The sequence below is a fragment of the Anomaloglossus baeobatrachus genome, chromosome 6 (assembly GCF_048569485.1).
Source record: "Anomaloglossus baeobatrachus isolate aAnoBae1 chromosome 6, aAnoBae1.hap1, whole genome shotgun sequence".
Lineage (NCBI taxonomy): Eukaryota > Metazoa > Chordata > Amphibia > Anura > Aromobatidae > Anomaloglossus > Anomaloglossus baeobatrachus.
Window position 1 is genome coordinate 115,728,589 of NC_134358.1, and position 26,802 is coordinate 115,755,390.

A 26,802-nucleotide genomic window follows, 5' to 3' on the forward strand; every position below is an offset into this window, starting at 1 on the left:
CATGAAGATAGTTTGTTTATAGATGAGGTATAATCCCTCATTGTTTCTACAAGTCTCTTGTTGACTCATTAATTGTTTTGGCCACTGAAGGCCAGACACTTAGATAACTCAATTATGCGAACTTCCCATTGTATTACTAAGTGAATTGCTAGATGTGATGTAACGTACCTGTCTCACCCTTGTCTCTGGATATTTGAATATAGCTTGAAATCTAGCCAATAAGAGCCCAGTCTTTTCCACCAATCGTGAAGACCCCAATGGTCCGAATGGGGAGCTCAGGGTTATAAGAAGGACTGTCCATTGCTCAGAGAGACTTTTGCTACATGCTACCAATCTAGGACCTGCGGATCCGATTGGCAAGCCATAACCAAACCTGGATTATAATACTATATGGACTTGAGCATCGAATGCAAGGATTCGGCTGCGATATCAAGGACTACATAAGGAAGGAATCCAGCTTGGGACAACCCAGTCATCTGACTACAGACTTTGACGACCTCAGCCAGCTTCCTAAATCTGGCGTTATTCCATTCTCGGTGGGTGCCCGCCAAAAGCGGGGTTCTGCTGGATTGGAGTAAGTAGCCCTGGAAGCTCTGAGTCAAGGACCTTCTAATCCCTGGTGAGCCAGCGGAAGGGTGAGACACTGTTGCCTATTACATTTGTGTGTTTTGCTGGTTATATGTTATGTGTCGTTAATTGTTTGGGGATCCAATAAAGTCTTAATATTGTGATTCCCTCACCCTGTGTTGTCTGAGTAGTGTTCCGCCCATGGTTAAGGAGGTTGGCGTTCAGTTGGGATGAGCCCTGGGCCACGCTGTCTTTCTAAAGGCGGCTGGGCCAGCGGATGAGAGCACCCACTGACCACGCGTCTCCACATCTTATATAATGCAAAAGTAGTGAAATGAAAAAGAGCATTTACATAACTGATATTGCCTCATTTGTTACAAAGAATATGTTATTAAAATTAAAAAAATACTTGTATAGCACCCAAAAAGCAATAGTGGTTTTCCCTTCTATAGGCTCCCTCTTCCATCACTTCAAAAATTAATAAAAGCTAATCAATGGCTGGCACCTCAAAATTATACGTTTGAAAAATATAACTTTCCATACACAAAACAAGTCCAAGTATATTGACATAAAAATTAAAAGGTAAGGATATCTGTAAATTTTACTTTCCTTAAAAAAAAATTTAAGAAAAAACTGCAATATCTGGAATTGACATAAACATTTTGATCCATTTATGAAATGTAAATGTTTATAATTTGCGATAAACAGCATAAAAAGAAACTGAGGGTACGGTGCCACTTGCGTTTTGCATGGACGAGTGCAATCCGATAAAATATCGGACTGCACTCGCACCAGTGCATCGCAGCACGCTGCGTTTGGCAGTGATTCTCAGCTCACGCACCCCCATACAAGTCTATGGATGAATGTGAAACATCGCCCTGCACTTGCATGTATTCCAACTGCAGTGCGATATACACAGAGACAGACAGCAGAGGAGATGGGGAGAAAGTACTCCCTCCCTCTTCTCCGCAGGTGTGATACCATCGCAAGATCGGATCACAGTCGTATGACCTTCGGCTGATGCTCGCAAAAGAGGGTCAGTAGCAAATTGCTTCCAATGCTCTCGCATCGGAAGCTATGCGCAAGTGGAACTGTACCCTAAAACCTGCAATTCTGTCATTGTTTTTTTAACAACCTCCTCACACAAACTCAAAAATAGATGAGTCAGCGAGTTGAATTGCGATGAAAGGGTTAATGTGAGAGATGACACGGAAATCAGCTCATCTGTATGGGTCCGGCTCTCAAGACAAACAAATTATTTTACTGAAAACTCTGTATGGCTTTCAAAAGACTAGCTGACCATGTAATGTATTGACAGCCACCATTAAATCTACCGCTTAAACTCATAGGGATAAATTGTTAGGTATGTTTGATACTGGCATTTATGACAATCTGTTGGCAATCACTTCAACAGCACCTTCTTCCCTCTGGGAGAGTCCCTGTGTCACTTTCTATACAGCTGAGTCCGTGCACACAGTGCATGTCACAGCCTATCACAGTCCCCTCCAGTGGCAGTCCTACAGTAGTCCTACAGTATCTTATATATATATATGCAGTCTACCATGTTTTAGTCCCTTACACAGTTGCCAGTCTCCTAGATGTTTCTGGTGCGGCAATCCTGTAACAATAGTAATTTACTTACTTCTTTGGTGTGGCTTCCCTCTTGGCTGACTATCTGAATGCCTGTTATGGAGCATGCATTCTCTACAAACAATCTTCACTCCCTTTGCTATGGCAATCCTCACCCTCTTCTAATAGCAATATTCTTCTAAGTAAAAGCTGTACTTGCCTGGTCTACTGAGCAAATACAGCATCACCAACTCAGGCTGTGACTTTTACTTACCACTTTGGGTGGCATTCCTCTACTGCAAGTGCTACTCACTCCCACTTGCTTCCTTGCTATTGTGTGTGCATCTTTATGTGCTGCACAAACTCTCCTCTAACCTGTCTGTGACATCTGCATGAATCTGAGTTTTACTTGTGGGGAAGCATATATTTTTAATCCCTTTGGATGCTCACTTTTATCTGTGGCTCATAAAACTACTAAAATGCTGACCAGAAAAACTGAAAATTATTGGGGTATACACTTATTGGACAATACTTCCTCCATTCCCATGTTCACCCCTATAAAAAATAAAGCCTATGCTCCCCTCCATTGCCGGACAAAACTATCACTGATCTCGGGGAGACCAGCCAGAGAAAACACTGCCGGCAGCCAGTGAGGGCACTCAACACAGTGAAATCATAGGTGCATTGACATTTTACATGTTGAGACTCCCAACAGAGGCCTTTTAGATTTGCCCCTCCATTGCTGGCACAGGTCCATTGTTCCTGGGGCTCATTGTTATGACACACGAGCCCCGCAACTAATCAGTGTTGGCTTCCTTCTCCCTGACTTCAGACGCAGGAGTCATTACAGGAAGTGAGTGGCGGCGGTCACTTTCTGTTAACTACTTAACTGTACGACAGCAGGGAGAAGGAAGCCAGCGCTGATAGGTTGTGTGACTTGTGTGTCATAATAATATCACTTGGGTCCCGTAAACACAAGTTCCGACATTGCTGGAACCACACTAGAAACCGAGGGGAATATAGACTTTGTTATTTTTTATGGGGGCGCGCATGGGGAATGAGAACCCCTTAGAATGCTGCTGTCTATAGTGACCATCTAGATAGTTAACAGAGTATGGGCGCTCCCTCTTTAACCCTATCGGAATCCTGAACTCATGTTTGTGCGGGCCTGATGGATGCCATGGCAAGTCACGGCCAAATAACGGCCTTAAAGTTTGGCGGTTATTGTGACCTGTTCAGAAGTTGGCAACATTTAGGTGGTAAAAATAACATTTATCTTTCCCATCAAGCCACTTTGCATGCATTCCGGAAAAGCAGCTGAAGGGTTATTAAGCTACCTGACAGCAGTTTTGAATATGCTGTGGGGCGTTGTTTTTAAAATTGAATCACTTTTGGGGGGTTTCTAATATACAAGTTCCCCAAACTCTCCTCAAAACTGAATAATTCCCTAAAAAATATGTTTTGTAAATTTCCTTGAAAATAAACTGACTGCTACAATTTTAAAGCTTTTAACATCCTAACAAAATAACAGAACATTTTAAAGATGGTTCTAATGTACAGCAGACACAAGGTAAATTTATTAACTATTTTGTGGTGTCACTATCTGGATTGAAGGGATAATAATTAAAAGTTTGAAAATTGCTAATTTTTAAAAAACATTTAGCAATTTATTTTTTATTATATATCAACACAAAAATAAATAAAACATATCAACTTAAATTTACCATTATCATAAAATATATTGTGTCATGAAGAACAATTTAAAATTTTCATGGATATGGTGAAACATTGCAAAGTTATTGAGATAAAGCGAAAAAAAATCCAGCGTCCAACGATGTAAAAATTCATACAAATTTTATTCCAAAAAAGTTAATTAAAACCATAGGAAAATGATATGGTAAAAAATGTGCAGAGGTATTTCAAAGTAAGGCAAACATGTTTCGGACGATGTTGTCCTTAATCATCGCATTGCAGAGTTATTGCCACTAAACTGTCAGGTCAGATTTGAAAAAAAAAAATGGCTTGGTCACTAAAGGGTTAATGGTTATTTAATTTAAAAAAAAAATAAAAAAATATATATATATACACATATATATATATACAGATATATATATATATATATATATATATATATATATATATATACATATGTATATATACACACACATACCGTGTATATGTATATATATCTATATATATAATTGCCTTATTCTGTCTGTCTGTCTGTCTGTCTTGCTTCAAAATTGTGTCCTTACGGTGACACAAAGCTGATTGGCCGCTGGGCTCGCCATGGCCCCGCCCCCCGCACGGATTGGCTGCTCGCCCAGGCTGCGCCCCCACACGTATTGGCCGGCCGCTCGCCCAGGCTCTGCCCCCCCCCACAGATTGGCCTCTCGCCCCAGCACCCTGCAGGCATTGGCAACTCGGCCACGCCCCGCCCCCTCACGCAATGCACGCTAGCTCTGGCCCCGCCCCCCCCACGCATTCCCCGAACGGACACGGTCACGGAGCCACGACTCCCAGGTGAGTACTGTACCCCCGGAAGCCCACATCAGCGTACGCCGCAAACTCAGCCGACACATACCCTCGCATTGCTGGGGCTGGCCGGCGTATGCTGGTGTGGGCTCCTGTGCGAGATACGCTGGTAACCATGCTAGCATAGTTACCAGCGCATCAAGGTCCTGCAGCGGCGGAACATACACACACGCACGCACATAACAGCACACACACACACACACACACACATCAGATCACACTCACTCTCACACACACCTCACACACACATCACATCGCATCCACACACACATCACATCGCATCCACATACTCACAACATCCTGGGATATCGCTTGCTTCTCGGCGGCGATACTGTGCTGTGAGCTTCCAGGACCTGCCGGAGGATCACATGGCCAGAAGCATGTGGTATCTCCGGATGTTGTGAGTGTGAGCGCGTATGTGCAATATCGTCAATGTGTGTGTGCGTGAGTGTATGCGATCGGGTGTGTGTGAGTGTATGCGATCGGGTGTGTGTGTGTGTGAGTGTGTGTGTGTGTGTGTGAGTGTATGCGATCGGATCTGTGAGTGTCGGCAGAGGAGCACGGCGTGCTAGAGGAGGCTGGGAGGAGAGAGGCTGATCCTGGGGAAGGCTGGGATGGGGAGGCTGAGAGAAGAGAGGCTGATGCTGGGGAAGGCTGAGGCTGGGGTAGGCTGGGAGGAGAGAGGCTGATGCTGGGGACCGAAAAGGCTGATGCTGGGAGGAGAGAGGCTGATGCTGGGGGAGGCTGAGGCTGGGGTAGGCTGGGAGGAGAGAGGCTGATGCTGGGAGGAGAGAGGCTGATGCTGGGGGAGGCTGAGGCTGGAGTAGGCTGGGAGGAGAGAGGCTGATGCTGGGAAGAGAGAGGCTGATGCTGGGAGGAGAGAGGCTGATGCTGGGAGAGGCTGATGCTGGGGGAGGCTGAGGCTGGGGGAGGCTGAGGCTGGGGTAGGCTGGGAGGAGAGAGGCTGATGCTGGGGACAGAAAAGGCTGATGCTGGGAGGAGAGAGGCTGATGCTGGGAGGAGAGAGGCTGATGCTGGGGGAGGCTGAGGCTGGGGTAGGCTGGGAGGAGAGAGGCTGATGCTGGGAGGAGAGAGGCTGATGCTGGGAGGAGAGAGGCTGATGCTAGGGACAGAAAAGGCTGATGCTGGGATGAGAGAGGCTGATGCTGGGGACAGAGAGGCTGATGCTGGGGACAGAGAGGCTGATGCTGGGAGGAGAGAGGCTGATGCTGGGAGGAGAGAGGCTGATGCTGCGGGCAGAGATGCTGTTGCTGCGGGTAGAGAGGCTGATGCTGGTGCAGCATGGGGGATGGAGCACGATGGGGGGTGCGCAGCATGGGGGATGGAGCACGTTTGGGAGTGCGCAGCATGGCGGATGGAGCACGTTTGGGAGTGTGCAGCATGCCGGATGGAGTACGTTTGGGAGTGCGCAGCATGCCGGATGGAGCACGTTTGGGAGTGTGCAGCATGGCGGATGGAGCACGTTTGGGAGTGCGCAGCATGGCGGATGGAGCACATTTGGGAGTGCGCAGCATGGCGGATGGAGCACGTTTGGGAGTGCGCAGCATGGCGGATGGACCACGTTTGGGAGTGCGCAGCATGGCGGATGGACCATGTTTGGGAGTGCGCAGCATGGTGGATGGACCACATTTGGGAGTGCGCAGCATGGCGGATGGAGCACGTTTGGGAGTGCGCAGCATGGCGGATGGACCTTGTTTGGGAGTGCACAGCATGGGGGATGCAGCACGATGGGGAGTGCGGAGTTTGGTGGATGGAGCACGTTTGGGAGTGCGCAGCATGGCGGATGGACCACGTTTGGGAGTGTGCAGCATGGCGGATGGAGCATGTTTGGGAGTGTGCAGCATGGCGGATGGAGCACGTTTGGGAGTGCGCAGCATGGGGGATGGAGCACGTTTGGGAGTGCGCAGCATGGGGGATGGAGCATGTTTGGGAGTGCGCAGCATGGGAGATGGAGCACGATGGGGGTGCGCAGCATAGGGGATGGAGCACGATGGGGAGTGCGCTGCATGGGGGATGGAGCACGATGGGGAGAGCGCAGCATGGCGAATGGAGCACGTTTGGGAGTGCGCAGCATGGTGGATGGAGCACGTTTGGGAGTGCGCAGCATGGTGGATGGAGCACGTTTGGGAGTGCGCAGCATGGGAGATGGAGCACGATGGGGAGTGCGCTGCATGGGGGTTGGAGCACGATGGGAAGTGCACACCTCCCCCCAACACACACACACGCGCGCGCACTGCACAACACACCACACACACACACTGGGAACCACAAACAACTGCCCTACACAGACACCCACACACACACAGACAACGCTGCACACACACAACACCCAACACACAAACACCGCGGCACACACAAATATTCGCACATACCGCACAACACACACATTGCACAAAACATACCTCCCCCCAAAACACACCACACACACACAAATCGCGCAACACACACACACACAACGCTACAGACACACAGCGCTCCACAAACAACGCAACACACGCAGCACACATACAACACTGCTCTCACCCCCCGTCACACCCAGACAACACCCAGAACATGTACAGCGCCCTACACAAACACTTGGTAACTACACACAACAACATCTATATATATATATATATATATATATATATATATATAACAAAAATCATACATGAACTACACAATACGTAAATTCTAGAATACCCGATGCATAGAATCGGGCCACCTTCTAGTATATATATATATATATATATTACGGTATTTGTATATATATATATATATATATATATATATATATATATATATATATATATATATATATATATATATATATATGACTGCAAACAGTGGCTTTATTAGGGCTGGATCACCTGGACATTTTGCCTACAGCTGCTGATCTAACTTTAATTTCTCCACATTACTTGGCAGCACGTAAGGTAGACGGTATCAGGAGGTAAATGGACCGTTATTATTAGTGTCAGGCTAAGGCCTAGGACAAATGATGAGAAAAACGGTGCGAGTGGAATGCGATAAAAAAATCGCATTCCACTCGGACCAATATTACTCTATGGGCCCGCTCCCATGAGCAACTATTTTCTCAGCCCTAATCGGATCGAGAAAACAGTCGCAGCATGCTGCGGTTGCAATGCGATCCTGTTCCACTCGCACCCATGCCAGTCTATGGGGCGAGAGAAACATCGCATTGCTCTTGCCTTACACCGGTGTAATGCGACAGCAGTGCGATTCTTGCATCTGTTGGCAATGGAGGAGATAGATAGGGAGATAAATCCCTCCTTCTCCTCCGCAGCGCCGCCCCCCCTCTGCAACTGTGGTCTGATCGCACGATCGGATCACAATCGCATGACACTCGCTGTGCTGCGAGCGTGAGCAGATTGTCATGCGAGCACTCGCACAAATCCCCATGTGGCGTCGGCCTAAGGCTTCAGACTGTAGCCATTCTCAGACCAATAAATCTTTGAATATTGCAGATGTCACTGTGTCTGTGTGCAGCTTTGTGCATTTAAAGTGGATGAATGCAGGGACTGCTTGTTATTGAAGCAAGCCCTGTCTCGACTGCAAAGCTGACAAGACTTATTACATGCTGCAATATTTCCTCATGGAGCTAAGCTGCCCCAACACTAGACAATATGCAGTTCATTGTGCGCACAGACCAAAAATGTATTTTCGTCTTTATGTAAATGCCTAAAGATAATGGTATGAGGGCCTTTGCCCAGTACTATGATTTGTTATGTATTGTTTTTATATTCTTTTTTTTTCCTTAGAATTGTGATTATTTTTTACCTTTTGTTTGAACTTAATTGCCCTATTTTCCCCATTATATTTTTTAATTCTCATTAAATTAGTAAGCCACTATTTTTTTTTTTATTCACCCTGTCACTAGTATCCTATTAAAAATAAATCAGCTAGTAAAAACTTATTTCTTTATTAACTCTGTTCTAGCTGAAATATAAACAATATACTTCTCAAATCATGTGATCACATAGTCACATAGTCACCTCCTGGGAATTACATGGTTTTATGTTCTCTGATTGAGGTCACGATCTCATTTACAAAAACGTTCCTATATTATGACACTACATGGAACCTACAGTTGAAGTTAAAATGTCCACAAGGGAAAACAAACTCCTATCACAGTTACTTATGATGACTAGACAGCTTGTATAAGGCTGTGCACGCACGTTGCGTTTTTTCATACATTTACGCAGCATTTTAAACTGCAGCGTAAAAGCATGCGTCGTGCGCCCCCAGCAAAGTTTATGTACTGATGTATCGTGTAGTATTTAGTAAGTCATAGGGGAAAAAAATGCAGGATGAAATCTGGGAATCAAGATGCTGGGAAAGAAGAAAAGTGGGTGAACTATATGAAAGTTCACTATGTATAAGAGCAGTACAAAATGTGATAGACAATCAGAGTGTAGGTGTAGGAAGGGAAAATAATAGCTGTACTCTTTCTATATTCAGTTCAAGATCAGGCCATTTACCCTCCTTCCTGACTGAGTACATATTTTTTTTCCATACATGCCATTTAAACAGCTGTAAAAAAACCATTATCTTTTGGGTATTCATGTACTTTTCGCACCTTTTTTACATGATAAATGGGGTTGAATTTTTATGTCACTGTCATATTCATTTTTTTCCTGATATTTGGTGATATCATTGGGAAAATAAGGAAATAAATCTATTTTTCTCATTTTTCAATGACCACAAAGGCCCATTAGAATACATTTAAATATTTGTTACCCATTCTGTAACAATTATCTTTATATATCGAACAAGTTTTTATATAGGGGCGGGGCTATTAACAACGATGTTGATTGAAATGTTTATTTCATGTTTCATTTATTTATTTACTTGCTATTTTTTATTAATTTATTATTAATTTATTTTACACAATGTACATCACATAAAGCCATAAAAGACTTTTGGGAGTGCATACTAGTATTTTAATATTTCCCCCCCCCCCCTTGTAACTAGAGTTGATATATTAGACCCAGTTACAGTTGAATTTCGGCCTTCTGGCTGCATAGCAGAGCTGTCTGTGCTCCTGTGACTCAGCAGCCCCTGCTCACTCCCTATACACCAATCACATGACCTTTTGTGTATGGAGGATAAAGGCAGTAATAAACCATCTGTGCCTTCTCTATGGGGACTTCGGCTGTCAAGAGATTTAGCACATTGCTAAAGAATAAGTGCGGAACTGCCACAACATATTAAGTCTATGAGTGGTCCAGAAGTCGTTAAAGGGAATCTGTCAGCAGGTTTTTGCTACCTCATCTGAGAGCAACATGATGTAGGCAAAGAGGTCCTGAATCCAGCAATGTATCACTTAGTTTACTGGGTGCAGCGGTTCTGACATAATTAGAGTTTTTAGATTTAGCAAAAAGCTGTCCCTGCTCAAAAAGCTACCCTGCCCAGACCAGGCTTTATATGTACAATGTACATGCATAGTGAACTGCTATTCACAGCAAGGGACATGTCAGACTAGCTGACCTAATCTCATCAAGCTAAAACAAACATTAGCTGATAAACAGCAGTACCTTGATAAGAAACATATTGCTGATATCTGTAAGGTAACCCCTATAGCATGCTGTCTTCAGCTTACATAGCAAAAACCTGCTAACACATTCCATTTAACATATATGTTTATGTTAAACAAAACCTTTCAGTAGCAGTAAAAGGTGTCATGTATTTTGTGAACTTAAGGTATTTTGAAACCAATATTTTAAATTAAAATGTTCCTCTTGTGATATTAGCCTTAACCCCTTTTTGACCTTGGACGTACCTGTATATTCAAGGCCGTGTCTGTTATTTTAATGCTGGATCTGCGGGGAATCCGCATGTTCCCCCCACATGTTGGGTTGCCATGACAGCCGGGGGTCATCTGATGACCCTTGTCACTGTCATGATGTAGTTCCTGTGAATGCTGGTTGAGCGCCTGCATTCACAGGAAATCAGTACAGTCATGGCCAAAAGTTTTGAGAATGCTACAAATATTAATTTTTACAAAGTCTACTGCTTAAGTTTTTCTAATAGCAATTTGCATATACTCCAGAATGTCATAAAGAGTGATCAGCTTAACAGCAATTACTTGCAAAGTCAATATTGGCTAAGAAAATGAACTTTAACCCCCAAAACACATTTCAACATCATTGCATTCCTGCCTTAAAAGGAGCAGCTAACATTGTTTTAGTGATTGTTCCATTAACACAGGTGTGGGTGTTGATGAGGACAGGGCTAGCGAACAATCAGTCATGATTAAGTAAGAATGACACCACTGGACACTTTAAAAGGAGGCTGGTGCTTGGTATCATTGTTTCTCTTCAGTTAACCATGGTTATCTCTAAAGAAACACGTGCAGCCATCATTGCTCTGCACAAAAATGGCCTAACAGGGAAGAGTATCGCAGCCACAAAGATTGCACCTCAGTCAACAATCTATTGCCTCATCAAGAACTTCAAGGAGAGAGCTTCCATTGTTGCCAAAAAGGCTCCAGGGCGCCCAAGAAGGACCAGCAAACGCCAGGACCGTATCTTAAAACTGTTTCAGCTGCGGGATCGGACTACCAGCAGTGCCGAGCTAGCTCAGCAATGGCAGCAGGCTGGTGTGAGTGCTTCTGCACGCACTGTGAGGCGGAGACTGCTTGAGCAAGGCCTGGTTTCAAGGAGGGCAGCAAAGAAGCCACTTCTCTCCAGAAAAAACATCAGGGACCGACTGATATTCTGCAAAAGGTACAGGGAGTTGACTGCTGAGGACTGGGGTGAAGTCATTTTCTCAGATGAATCCCCTTTTTGATTGTTTGGGACATCTGGAAAACGGCTTATTAGGAGAAGAAGAGGTGAGTGCTACCACCAGTCTTGTCTCATGCCAACTGTTAAGCATCCTGAAACGATTCATGTGTGGGGTTGCTTCTCAGCCAAGGGAATCGGCTCACTCACAGTCTTGCCCAAAAACACAGCCATGAATAAAGAATGGTACCAGAATGTCCTCCAAGAGCAACTTCTCCCAACTGTCCAAGAGCAGTTTGGCGCCCAACAATGCCTTTTCCAGCATGATGGAGCACCTCGCCATAAAGCAAAGGTGATCACTAAATGGCTCATGGAAGAAAACATAGAGAATTTCTGTCCATGGCCTGGAAACTCCCCAGATCTTAATCCCATTGAGAACTTGTGGGCAATCATCAAGAGACAGGTGGATAAACAAAAACCAACAAATTCTGGCAAAATGCAAGCATTGCTTATGCAAGAATGGACAGCTATCAGTCAGGATTTGGCCCAGAAGTTGATTGAGAGCATGCCAGGGAGAATTGCAGAGGTCCTGAAGAAGAAGGGTCAACACTGCAAATATTCACTTGCTGCATTAACTCATTCTAACTGTCAATATAACCTTTTGGTACTCATAATATGATTGCAATTATATTTCTGTATGTGATGTAAACATCAGACAAACACAATTAAAAACCAGAGGGCAACAGATCATGTGAAAATATAATTTTGGTGTCATTCTCAAAACTTTTGTCCATGACTGTACAAGTAGAAGTAATCGGACAGTGTCAGCATCAGTTAAATCAATAAACAGTGTAAAAAACATTTTTTTGTTTAAATATGAAGAATAAAAAAAAGTTCAAATCACCTCCATTTTGCCCCATTGAAAAAGAAAACAATTATAAAAAATACATATATTTAGTATCACCGCTTTCAGAAATATCAGTATTTCAAAATATAAAATAAATTAATTTGATAGGTAAACGGCGTACTGAACAAAAAACAAAACTCCAGAATTACGTTTTTTTTTTATTGCAGCAGCATTGCAATAAGAGGCGATCAAAACATCGCATCTACAGTTGAAACCAGAAGTTTCCATCCACTATCTAAAATACATATGCATGAAATCAGAATAAACCTTTCCCGTTTTATGTAAATTAGGAACCAAAATTATTTATATTTGCCAAATGCCAGAATAATAACAAGAGAGAGAATGCTTTAAGGCATTATTACTTTCTGTTTATGCTGTAAAAAAACAAATAAACATTATTTGCTCGAGGTCATGTCCCATTACTGACTCATATAGCTCAGGTTTAAACTGCCTGATGGATTTGGCGGCTGAATATCTGGTGTCTGTCTGTCAGACTGCACACCACAAAGGTAAAAAGACAAGAGACGATGGGTCCCATTCAAAGCTTTTACAGCAGTATTCTGGCTTGGAAATGTCACATAATCTTTGTGAAATTGGCCGCTGCGCTAAAAATTATGCATTTGGCGCGGGACTGGTGTAAGATTTGGAGAGGCGCACACAGAAGTATCCGCCACTTGCTCGGCACTCCTGATTCATGAAGAGGCTTCTGTCTGACTTCAGCCCATCTCCTCATCAAGACCGACGTGAACAATGCCAGTCTTGATGTATCAGGCCTAATCTCTGTAAATGCACGTGACACAAGAGATGAGGAAAGAGAATTGAGAAGCCTCTAAAATTAACTCAGAATTCCCTGATCTGGTTATACAAAAAAAAACCAAAACTGTAAACCAAAGGAGCCTTTAAACCAGGGGTCTCAAACTCAGCTGGGTGTATGGGCCGCATATAGAAAAAAAAAATTTGAGAGGAGCCGCATTCTTTGCAGGACAAAGTGACAAAGTGACATTTTTAATGATTTCATGTTTTTTTCCTATACACCTTTGGATCACTTTTGTGAATTTTTTTGCTTGTTTATTATAACAAACCTGCAGTTTTTTGTTTAGTTAAGTTTAAATATAAAAAGCATTTTTAATGGCAAAAAAGTCATGCTTTATTTAGAATTTCTTTTTATATTTTATCACCTTTTTGTAATAATATTTTACAATTAGCAGCATCATATAGTAATCTCAGCCAACATCTTGTAGTAATGTCCTCATGCTGCAGTAATATCCCCCATCAATGTGCCCTGTAGTATTGTGCTCATCCTTGTGGTATTGTGCCCAGTAGTATTGTGCCCATCCTTGTGCCCTGTAGTATTGTGCCCAGTAGTATTGTTCTCATCCCTGTGGTATTGTTCCCATCCTTGTGCCCAGTAGTATTGTGCCCATCCTTGTGCCCTATAGTATTGTGCCCAGTAGTATTGTTCTCATCCTTGTGGTATTGTTCCCATCCTTGTGCCCTGTAGTATTGTGCCCATCCGTGTGCCCTGTAGTATTGTGCCCATCCTTGTGGTATTGTGCCCAGTAGTATTGTACCCATCCTTGTGGCCTGTAGTATTGTGCCCATCCGTGTGCCCAGTAATATTGTGTCCATCCTTGTGCCCTGTAGTATTGTGCTCATCCTTTTGATATTGTGCCCAGTAGTATTGTGTCCATCCTTGTGCCCTGTAGTATTGTGCTCATCCTTTTGGTATTGTGCCCAGTAGTATTGTGCCCATCCTTGTGGCCTGTAGTATTTTGCCCATCCGTGTGCCCAGTAGTATTGTGCCCATCCTTGTGCCCTGTAGTATTGTGCTCATCCTTTTGGTATTGTACCCAGTAGTATTGTGCCCATCCTTGTGGCCTGTAGTATTTTGCCCATCCGTGTGCCCAGTAGTATTGTGTCCATCCTTGTGCCCTGTAATATTGTGTCCAGTAGTCTTGTGCCCATCCTTCTAGTAATGTGCCCAGTAGTTTTGTGCCATCGTTGTAGTAACTCACACTCACATAGCGAGGAGACCTCAGCGCTCCGAACCCTGATCACGGGCAGCTGCCGTCTCCTGCGCTGCGGTCTCCTGCGGAGGAGACATGTGACCACGCACAGGACCCACCGTGGCCAGGATGCAACGGGTACTGATCGTGAGCACGTACCTGCTTGTCGGGGCCCGTGACGATCGCAGCTGTATGTCCTGGGGCAGGCATTGGCAGAACTGTACTACAATTGAATAATTTGTGGTGCCGCGCAGAGGAGATGGCTGCTGCCCGCCAATCAGATGCAAGGAGGTGACGTCATACAGCGACATCACATCCTTGCATCTGATCGGAGGGCAGCAGCCATTGGTATAACGCGGACAGCTCCTCTGCGTTCAACCGCAAATTATTTAATTGTAATAACGTCCTGCCGGCCTCTAGCATAGGGCCCCAATTGTCACAGGGTCTACGGGCCACAACAAGCAGCCTCAGGGGCCGCATGCTTTACACTCTCTTAATTATGATATTTTTAAATACGCTCTCTTCTCAAGTTGGTTACACTACTCCTTCACTAGGAACTGACAGCAAATACTGAAAACCTAAAATATGACGATTGCGAATATGCAGTAACACATTTCACTCAAGATACATTGCAAGAAAGAATTACTACAAAACATAATTACAATATTTTTTATTATTTTATATTTCAGGAATAAAGACAATGTCTCATCTATTCTGTGATGTGGCATCCCCATACCACAAACATCAAAAGCAGCAATAAAAAAAAACGATAAAATATCCCTGTTCAGCTAGCGGCACTTCCTCAGCAAATGCATGGTGATATTTTTAACTGCTAGCATTGTTTCTGTACAAGTTGGTCGGATCAGACCGTCAGGTAGAAGAAATCCATAATATCCAGTGTCACGAAGTTCAAATGCAAATGCATATGGGATTCCAATATTATAGGCCCAGTCCATGGAGCTGCCAGAACTCAAATCTGAAAGAAAAGAATGTAATATTCATGAATCACCACATAAGCAATTAGTGGAGAGCAATTGTGAGTGTTGTTGGTTATGCTATTATTATATGCTGAAAATGACAAGGATGAGACATCTCCGTCCTCGTGAGCAGCCCGATCAGGCCCCGGCTCAGGATAGAACATTAGTCTGATTGCATCTCAGTTGATTCTATTGAATGCACATACATAAGTGGCTAAAGAAAACATGTAATATGTCAAAAAATGCAATAAAATACTTCATTATTCATAGGTGAATATTTCCTATTATATTTTGTGATTTATTAGGCTGGTTTGGAGCTATGAAGATTTCAGTCTGGTACTATCGAGACCTTTCTGCAGCTCCGGTATCTCATTATTTCACAACTCGTACTGTATTTCAGCATAAGTAAGTGCTTCAAAGTGTGTGGCAGGCACCTCATTAACATTCATAGAGCCGCCACTTAAAGGGTTCTTCTAGTTTTGTATAAACAAAGTTCAATCCTTGCAAGAAGTAAATAAACAAATAGTAACAGTAAATGTAAATAATCGAATGGTAATAGTACATGTAAATAACATAAGGTACTTAGTTGACACTATTTTGATTAAAAAAAAGTGTAAAACCCATCCCATCACAAGTTGTACTCAATCAGGATTTTCCCAATCGCTAGTATTTCACCTGGCTATGTCCAAGCCTGTCCTCCTGGGCTCCTATTTTCCTCCTAAGGCCTTGTGCGCATGCTGTGTTTTTAGCTGTGTTTTTAGCTGCAGTTTTGGTACCAAAAGTGAATGCATTTCCTTCCCCAGCAAAGCCTATAAGATTTCATTTTTGCTGTGCGCATGTTGCCGTTTTTTTGGGCTACATCTTTGTGGTGACCACAAAGTTGCAGCAATACTTTTTGCGTTTTGTCCCTGCCTTTCGGAGGACTGGCAGATCAATCCCTCGCTGACTTGGGGTCGGCGGAGGATTGATCCCTGGTATCTGGCCAGATGCCGGTCCCCATACACAGTATAGTCTATGGGGACCAGAATCCAGTGCAAATCTTGTAGGATCCCCCCATATTATGATACCAGCACAAACAAAGCCCGACAGCTGGAGGCTGGTATTCTCAGGCTGCAGATACTCATGGTTATTGGGCGACCTCCAGCCTAAAAATATGAGCCTGCAGCCCCTGGAATTGCCGCACCTATTAGATGCGACAGTACTGGCACTTTACCCGGCTCTTCCTGATTATCCTGGTGCGGTGGCAATCGGGGTAAGAAGGAGTTAAAGGCAGCCCACAGCAGCCACTAAGTCCTGGATTAGTAATGCAGGCGTTGTGATCCGGTAACCGGGGAAGATTACAAAAAAATCCCATTAGTAAAAAAACACCAAGAAAAACAAGAGAAGTTGGAACCTGAGCTGACCGCAATCCCCTAACTATCAGACCACACTAGAGTAGCCGTGGAGCGTTCCTAAACACCTAGACACCATGTCACAGCCGGAGAAACACCTCACAAATAGAAATGAGGAAATCTTACTTGCCTCAGAAAAGTTCCCAAAGTAATAGCCATGCCCCAACATATAAACATTATGGTGATGAAGGAAAATACGATACACAGACAAAAAAAATAGATTTAGCAAAGGCGAGGCCTGACTACCTAGATACAAAGGAAAGAAAAGGAAACTGATTGCGGTCAGTGCAACACCCTGCAGAAAAATACCAATCTCCTGATAGTAAAAATGGTCCTGGAGGTCGAACGACCTCAGCCCCACCATATCAGGCACCCTTGTAAATAATGGGAGAACAAAATACCAAAAAGAACACAAAAATACAAAAGTGCAAATAATCAAGTTTGACAGGGAGAATCTCCCTCTCTTGCAGAAGAGCTAGCAAAGGGGCAACCCCCATGCTCACCAAACTAGAAAAGCAAATTTTCACCTGCAAGAAAACAGATTCCAAACAAAAAGAAAAACAAACACCCTTAGGTGTAAACCAGGAAGCAAAGCAAAAGCTTGCAAACTTATCTGCAGAGGTCTTGCACAGGAAAACAGGGAAGGACAAAACTCCAAGCCAGGTTCAAAGACTGAGGAAAATTCACCTATCACCGGCACCAGCAAGGCAAAAAGTGCTCTCCTATATACACCAGGCTTATCTGCAATAGGACTTCCTTAATTCCCGATTAACGCCGACACCTGTCTGAGTCACAGGCTCAGACTCAGCCTCACTACCCTTCCTGGCCACCAAAGGGAGCTCCAAAACAGCACCCACACAGATGACATTCACAACAGGCAGGCATCTATGAGACACCCCCATCACTAATCTGTAAGTGAAAGTAAATGAACACAAACACCCAAAAAAATCCTTTATTTGAAATAAAAGACAAAAAAGCACTGTTTCACCCCTTATTAACCCCCAGAAAACCCCTGCAGGTCCTACATAATCCACACGAGTCCTCCAGTTGAGTGATGTCACTGCTGATCGTGCGGCACACTTCAGTTGCTGCCTGGAGCTCACAGTGGGCAGTCATGATCTATGGCACTCGCTATCAGCTTCAGATTTAGCAGTGCTCGAAGCATCGTGGGACCTCGTGTGGATTACATCGGACCTGCAGGGATGTTTTGGGGGTTAATAAAGTGGTGAAAGAGGGTGTTTTTTTGTCTTTTATTTCAAATAAAAGATTTTTTGGGTGTTTGTGTTTATTTACTTTCACTTACAGATTAGTGATGGGGTGCCTCATAGACGCCTCCCATTACTAATCTAGGGCTTATTGGCAGCTGTGGGCTGCCATTAACTCCTTATTACCCCGATTGCCACCTCACCAGGGCAACGGGAAGAGCCGTGTCCAGTGCCAGAATTGGCGCATCTAATGGATGCACTACATCTTGGGCGGCTGCGGGCTATGGATATAACCATGGGGGGACCCCACGTCCCACATATTTTTTTATTTTATTTTTTTTAAATAAATCAAACAATTTAAAAAAAAACACAAAAAACAACGTGAGATCCCCTCTATTTTTCATAACCGGCCAAGGTACAGCAGGCAGCTGAGGGTTGCAGTCTGCAGCTGCTGCTGTTCCTGTGCTGGATATGAAAAATCGGGGGACCCCACGTCATGTTTTTACCAAAATATAATTAAAAAAACAACTGGCCTAGCTATCACTCTATTTATTTAGTGAGCTAGTCTGTTATTTCTTTCAACTTATTCTGTTTTTTATTATTATCTAATCTATACGCTCTTTCTATCTATCTATTCCTTCTATCTAGCAATAGATTTGACTTAAAAATGCATTGGACAAAAATGTGGTAAAAAACGTGGCAAAAAGCATGCGTTTTTTGGATGCGTTTTTGCCGCCGGTGCGTTTTTGGGGGCCAAAAACGCACATCTTTGTGGTCACCACAAAGATGCAGTGTGCGCACATAGCCTTAAGGGTGCTTTACACACTGTGACATCGCTAACGATATATCGTCGGATTACGTCGTTAGGGACGCACATCCGGCGCTGTTAGCGACATCGCAGCGTGTGACACCAAGAAGCGACAATCAACAAGCACAAAAACGTGAAAAATCATTGCTCGTTGACACATCGGTCCTTTTCCAAATATCGTTGCTGCTGCAGGTACGATGTTGTTCGTCATTCCTGCAGCAGCACACATCACTATGTGTGACACCGCAGGAACGACAAACATCTCATTACCTGCGTCCATCGGCAATCAGGAATGAAGGAGGTGGGCGGCATGTTCCGGCCGCTCATCTCTGCCCCTCCTCTGCTATTGGACGATTGCCGTGTGGCGTCGCTGTGACGCCTCACGAACCACCCCCTTAGAAAGGAGGTGGATCGCCGGCCAGAGCAACGTTGCAGGTAAGTCCGTGTGACGGGTGTTAGCGATGTTGTGCGCCACGGGCAGCGATTTGCCTGTGACTCACAACTGACGGGGGCGGGTACGCTCGCTAGCGATATCGGCACCGATATCACAGCATGTAAAGTACCCTTTATTCTCTCCGGCTTTCAGAGGACGCGTTTTACTGTTACTCCTGTACTGACACCCCTCTCAGTTGTCAACTTGACAAACTTGGGGTGTGCCAGATCAGGACTAACCTCCCTGGCACTTTTCCCTCTATTTCACCTTCTGTTTTCTTCAGTTGGATAATTGTAAATCAAGGACTCCCTGTAAAAGAGATTTGTGGATAACCTAATTAGCATCTGCTCAAATAAGATCATGTTGTTTGAAGTGACTATGTAACGTACTAATATGCTATAGACCCGATTCACCCATGCAGATTTTAAATTTCAATTATTGATTTTTTTATATATTTTACTACTTATATAGCGCTACTAATTCCATAGAACTTTACAGATCAACACTGTCCCCATTGGGGCTCACAAACTACATTCACTATCAGTATGTCTTTGGGGTGTGGAAGAAACCATAAAGAAAACCCTCACAAACATGGGGAGAACATGCAAACTCCTTACAGATTTTGTCCTTGGTGGGATTTGAACCCAGGACCTCAGATTGCAGTGCTAACCACTGAGCCACCATGATTTATGACAAATTCATTAAAATTATTGCTTAGTTAATTTTCTGATTAATTGTATTTCAGTTCCCAGCTGGAGTGATTTCATGGATGCCAATCATTTTATTATTTTGCACAAAAGTCATGAAGCACGTGTACCATTTTGAAAACCATGGTGCAAGAAACGGCAATGAAAATCATAGTACAAAAAAAAGCGACGTAAAAAAACCGCTAAAAATAAATCAGGGTCTTTGTTTTGAATTTCTCACTTTTTAAAGGGAAACCAAGAGTAGGATTATCCCATTTAATCGACCACCAGTCCTGCATTTGACTCATTAGCATACTAAAAACCCGTTTAAGAAATTTTGCACATTTCAATAGCATTGGCGACATCTAAAACGCACCAACACTAGTCACCGAAGCGGTGTCTCATCTCAGAACAGTCATGAATCTGCTGTAATCACTTAGAAAGAGTCATGATTGACTTGGCACAAACTTCCCAACAACCTTCTTCCCTTGATTGAAATCTTGACTGTGGCACATCAGTCACACCACTTTGGCATGATTACAGCAGATCCGGCATTACAATTCTGGGATGAGGTGAGTTACATATGTCATGCAATGCTCTTAAAAATTGTTTTTTGCAAGATTACCTAAATGGATTTCTAGGATAAGAGATTGTATATGTGTCAGAAACAGCACTGGTGATGCATTAAATCCTACTGATGGGTTCCGTTAAAGGATGTTAGCTAGTCGTCAGTGAATAGAATCATGCTTCTTGACATGCGGAGACTTAAATCTTAGTCTGTGCTCACACAGATTACAAGAGTACAGTCATACATATTACATTACACTAGTTAAAATAAAACCTGACACATAACTGAGTATATTACAAGAAACCGCTAAGGAGAATTTTAAATCCTCGTAATGCTTTAAAACCTGCATTGATATTTGTAAAACACTTATGTAAATCCTTTGAAAGGTAGTGTACATTTGGAGTAAGTGTGACGCAGACAAGAGTCAGCTGAACAACATATGCAAAAATAATAAAGACCAATATATTGCTATAGAACAGAGGCATGCAACATTTTTTGATCCAAGGGCCACATTGTCAAATTAATCCAATCCAAAGGGCTGCAAAAAAAATAAAGGGGTACTTACTTTGATATGTTACCAGAATCACCATAAGTACATGAATACATCAATTCACCAGAACAAAGTTTTGAGAAGTTTTGAGGAGGATTTCGAGAGTGTCTGCTCAGTTTGTGATTCAAAAACTCAGTGTGAACACATCCTAATTTTTTAGAGTTTTTTAAACAGAAATTGAGCAGAAACTTTCCATATCTTCCTCAAAATCTCAAAACTACAAATTTTGAGGAGTTTTGAGTCTGTGATCTGACCAGTTATAGATTTCTACATTTGTACAAGATTGGAAACACTACCAGTAGATGAATCCAGGACCAATGTCAGTACTTGGGTACAAGACCAGAACCACCATCAATGCAAGAATCCAGCACCAAAAGCACCATCAGCACATGAATCCAGGACCAATGTCAGTACATTAATGCAGCACCAGAGCCATCATCAGTACATCAATGTAACACTAAGCTCAGTGCAGTTGTCAATTGTAATGTTGGGTGAGTCCCACCATATACACTTGTATCGCATGAATTTGCAAATCTCATTATGTCCTTAACAATTGTAAGGAGGTGCTGGGAGTTATTATTACCAGTTTTCATCAGACTGCAGAGCATACAGGAACAATACTACTGGGTAGCCGCAGATGACATCTCTGATTGAAGTCCTATCCGTCCCTTTTGGCTCCATTTAGTACGGACACCATGATGAAATTTCACACCCACAACTTGTCTCAGGAGAATTCTCTTTTCTGCCTTCTTCAGCAGATCCCAACTGTCACAGTGACCGGGAGAGAGCGGGGACCGGGGCTCCTAGACTGGCCCTCAGACTAGGGGGACTACGGCTATCCCTTATCTCAGACTTACCTCTCATGGTTGAGGATGCCTGAGCCTGTTCCTGACCAGCCCTGATCTAGTACCCCCTCCCTTCATATCCCGGGGGGGGGGAACCCGGACAGTAGCATGTGAACACCAACAGTGATAGACAAATAGTGGAAGTCAAAACTCTATCACAGAGCATGCTCACACAGAGTATTCAGACAAGGGATAAGGAGGAAAACTAAGAGCAGGGAGGAAATAACCAGATGACAGAGGAATTCCACAGCACAGCAAGCAACATGTAGTAAATCAACAGTTACTGGAACACAACAACATGCGAACCGGTTTAGCAAAAATTTATAGTCAGCATGGGAAGACAAATTCCTCCATCTTAAAAAGGCAAAGAGTAACTGTGATAGGGCTCCTGCAACATGTGATCCAAAAAGGTAACCAGCAGGCTAGCAAAAATTAAATCCTGCTAGTCCGATCACTAATAAGTACACGCTAATAAGGTCAACGCTTGAGCCTGCCTGTGCAACTCAAAAGCACCAAAGAAAGCATAGTGAGTAGTGTCAGTCTGTGGTCTGAACATCGTCTGATGCCGCCATGACACTTGATGACTTTAGAGCCAAACACCAATTCTGTGCCCATAAAAATAAAATTATCCTTATAATGCCACAATAAAAAAAAATATCTCCCATGATACTCCCCTGAATAAACAATTGTATTTCCTGCCAAAATATCACCCCGCACTTATGATACATTGCCTTCACATTGCCTCTTAAAAATTATAATCCCCACACTATCCTCCCATATGAAGTATAAGTTCCTTACAAACTATGACATCTTGAATGTTCTCCCACACTGCTACATCTCTAAACTGTGTAACCACTTTTCTCCTTTCCACACTATCCCGCCATGCTTTCAGCTCTCTGTACTTCCTCCTCAGGCTGCTCTTCTCCATACTGTCTCCCCAATACAGCCTTTTCTCTACACTTTCCCTCATTCTTCTACCTCCTAAATAATCCCAATTTTCCATAATGTCCCCCCAATCTTCCCCTTTCTTATAATGTCCTTCCACGCTCCCACAGTTCCACAATATCCCACAACACTTCCATCTCTCCATCCCGCCCATCATTTAACTTCTCTCCATACTGCCCCCACCTTTTCATTTCTATACTGCCCCCCATGATGTCACCTTTCTACTGTCCGTCACCCTTCCCACCTCTCCACAAGGTTCCTCCATGCTTGCATTTCTTCATACTGTCCCCTATGCTCCCATCTTTTCATACTAACTTCCCATGCTCCCACCTCTCCATACTGCCCCATGCTGCTCCTCTCCATATCATCCCCCCACACTGCTTCTTTCGATTCTACACCCCCATGCTGCTGTACCGCCCCACGCTCGGCCGCAGCCGAGCCGCTCGGGTCCGGGCTCGTTCGGTGGGTGGCTCGAGCGCCTCTGGCACCTGAGGGTCACGTCGCTCTGAAGGGAAGCTGGTGCTACGTGAAGGATGATGATCTTCGGTGGGGAGGTTCACGGCCGAGGCCGTGGTGTTTGGGGATGTAAGTTCGTGACGCCACCCATGGGTTGTGGTGAGTGTGGACACCACCGCTGCTGTTAACTAGGCTCCCGGGGACGGTGTTGTGCAGCCTGGTGTTGACCCCTCCATGGGCAGGGGTGATGGTCCTTGGGCCCGGTGGTTGCGAGGTGCGGGCGCGGTGCGCGGCCCGAGGGCACTGTTGTACCCACTATGACAGATACACTGGAGTATCTGGTAAACCAAAAGGATGATGGTCGGTGCCCGCAGCCGGCTGCGCTTGGTCCCCCACCCGGTTTGGTGGTTCCCGCCTTTCTCCTGCACCTCGCTTTGTAGAATTTGACTGCCTATGCTTCAGCAACGGTAGTCTGCTCCCCGGCTTTATGTGTGTCGGGGAACCCGTTTGCCCGCAGGCGCTGGCCCGTGGGATCTCTATGCCTGTGCGGTGGCTTTCTATCCCCCTCGGTGGGCTGTTGCTGTCTTTCGGGTCTTGGGACGGGAAAGGACCTAAGGTCCAGACTTCAATCAGTAAATTCGACGTTGTCCAGTGGCTTCTGGACCTCGTTCTGGGTCTAAGTACCCCTCCTGGTGCTCCGGTTTCCAGTTGGTTCCCCAGTTCGGTACCGGCGGGCACTACCCTGTCCCGGTCCCTTACGGTTCCACCAGCCGTCTTCCTGGCTCCTGCAGGTGGCAACCACCGTCTGCCTCCTGGTCACAGGGTATCTGGGCTACGACCCAGACACCTGACAGACGTTTACTCTTTACTACTACACTCTTTCACCTCCAAAACTGATCTGTTTGTGTTTTACCCACCTCAGGCTATCCGAACTCCTGGGTGGGCGTGGCCAACCGCCTGGTTCCACCCCCTGGTGTAAACGTCAAGACCTGAGAGGGGTGACTCAGGGTTTTTAGGTTGGCTGCTGTTACCTTGTTAGGGGAAGGGTGTTTGTGCAAGGGCCTACCTATGACTATCTTGCTAGTCCAGGGCGTCACACTGCCACCTCTCTACACTGCCCCTTCACGTTCCCAACTCTCCATCCTGCCTCTCCCATGCTGCTCCATTTCTATACTGCATCCCTCTTACCATTTTTCTCCCACTGCTCCATACTGTGCCCTCACAATAATACACCCACCACCCCCCTACTGTATTAATAGTATAATGATCTGTATATTCATGTTCGGCTCCTCCATAGAGCATTCACTTTTCTCCACTGTGTCTTCGTCACCTCCTTAGCACTGCAGGCTCAGCAGCATTGTGATGAGCTCAGCAGCATTGTGATGAGCTCAGCAGCGATGTGACCTCATCACGCTGCTGTATGTTGGGGCGCTGAGGTGACAAGCACTCCTCTGCCCACTCCCAGTTTTCAAAAAGAAGGTAGCTGGTGTCTACCAGGTCTCCGAGGCTTTCAAGAAATTCTTTGGGGTTGTATGTTGTCAGGAGGGAGGCTCTACAAGTCTCTCATTATGGAGATAGTAATAGATCTTTCTAATAGCAATACAGAATATGGCTGTAATAATGATAAAGAGTGCAGAGCAATGTTTTCTCATCATGTACTCACATAAAGTGGTGGCTGCAGGACCATGCCTGTAACGGATCCCATAAGCAGAATTTATGGCTTGGACGGCTTTATTTGCTGCTGACTCCTGTCAAGGTATAAAAGGAAAAGAAAATAAGAAATATATATATACACTATAGCGTAGTTCCAAAATGATATGGGAACATCTGTATTATTCAACTGAGAATATTACATTTTTTCCATAAACACAAACACTCGAGTCCACATATTTATGATGGATACATTAGCATGACTTACCACACACTTGAAATTTGGAATGGGATCATACTGGTAGGAGTAAGGATAGAGCACCATTTGGGCATAAGCATGGAATGACAGGTAAATTTTGATAAATTTTCTCCTTTTATGGATAAATTGAGCGACGGCCTTAACTTCTGGCTCAGATTCAGGATATGGACCACAATACGTACTGTCACATGGATTAAACGAAGCACCTTCCTCTGAAATAAGACAAAAAAGAGAACGCTATAAGGTAATATGGGGTGAAAGATCTGGTGGCTGCCATAATCATATTGGAATGATACTGAACGGCAAAGTAGGAAAGTATTTGACCAATCTAGAACTAATTGTGAAATGGGAAGTATTCATCCGAACAGCAGCATTAAATGTCTAGAGCACAAACTAGATGCCGACACATTTTAAAGCGGGTCAGTCACCATATTTCACAATGTGTAGGAGTGGCTTGTAAGAAGAGGATAGAATACAAATATACTACATTGGGTTACCACATTTACATAAAATAGTAGGTTGGGGTTTGGTAATCGGTGGGTGCGCATCTTCTATAATAGTGCTATGATAGGCATAACACTACTGCACCGCATGTAGAGAGGATTTGGTGCTGCCTGGCATTACACCCCCCCCCGCCCCTCAGTGGTTATCAGTCCGTCGGGGAGTCAAGTTTAAGAACTCCTATGTTCGAAACGCGTAGGCTGTTCATGTTTTTAACATGTATGTTTGTTTTTAATACTATGAATTAAACTTACAAGTTTTAAGAAAACAATTCTTGGGACGAAGTTGCTGGAATTTTTTTTCCTCTCATGGAATCCGTCGGGGAGATACACATGGAATTGTGATAGAGACCAATGATGGAAACCTACCATAGTTCTTTATAAATGCCTTAAAGAGATCCACAGAAAACCTTAAGAATGAGTGTTAGCATCCATTTATTTTATCAAGTTCCAAAGACAGGAATAGCATATTTTTTTTATCTCTATAACTTAATAAAGGGGCCCTGGAATTCCTTAAATACTTAGTATTTTTGGAGTTTATCCGTATAAGGTACCTCACAGTCATTCTTATGCTCCTTTGTTGATCTCTGCACTGTCTTCATGGAATTCATATTGATCTGGGTATCCAGAATTGATCACTATCACATTTCTAGATATCACAATTAGAGTTGTGCGGATCGGTTATAATCCGGGTCCGGCGGATCCGGATCGGGTTGCCGCAGAAATCCGGATCCAATCCGGAATCCACGTCAATGTAAATCAATGGGGAGCCGGATCCGGGACGAGAGAGAGAGAGAGAGGGAGAGAGAAAGAGAGAGGAGGAGAGAGGAAGAGAGAGAGAGAAGAGAGAGAGAAAGAGAAAGAGAGAGAGAAAAAAAAAGAGAGAGAGGAAGAGAGAGAAAGAAAGAGAGAGAGAGAAAAAAAGAGAGGAAGAGAGAACGAAAGAGAGAGAAAGAAAGAGAGAGAGAGAGAGAAAAAAAAAACGGATCCGGATCGTGCACCCCGAATCCCGGGTACTGGTCGGATTCGGATCGGGCTCTCAAACCGTGCGGATCCAGATTTTGCGGATCCGGGTCCGCTCAACACTAATCACAATACAAACTGCATACATTACTAAACGGATCTTTTAGACCTGATGTACTCACTTTGAAAATTCATTTCAGAATGACTATATAACCAATATACCTCCTAATGTTAAA

General features: G+C 44.1%; 1 protein-coding gene across 2 annotated transcripts in view; it reads right to left on the reverse strand.

The window, feature by feature from the left end:
- Positions 1-14,985: 14,985 nt before the first annotated feature.
- The window catches only part of CPA6 (carboxypeptidase A6), a 314,881-nt gene continuing 303,064 nt past the window's right edge, over positions 14,986-26,802 (reverse strand). For both annotated transcript variants that reach the window (XM_075316308.1, XM_075316307.1), the window contains 3 exons: positions 25,113-25,315; positions 24,858-24,942; positions 14,986-15,306 (listed from right to left, as the gene is read on the reverse strand). In XM_075316308.1, the coding sequence (XP_075172423.1) occupies positions 15,119-15,306; positions 24,858-24,942; positions 25,113-25,315 (476 nt within the window). In that variant the 3' untranslated portion in view covers positions 14,986-15,118. The remainder of the gene's footprint in view (positions 15,307-24,857; positions 24,943-25,112; positions 25,316-26,802) is intronic.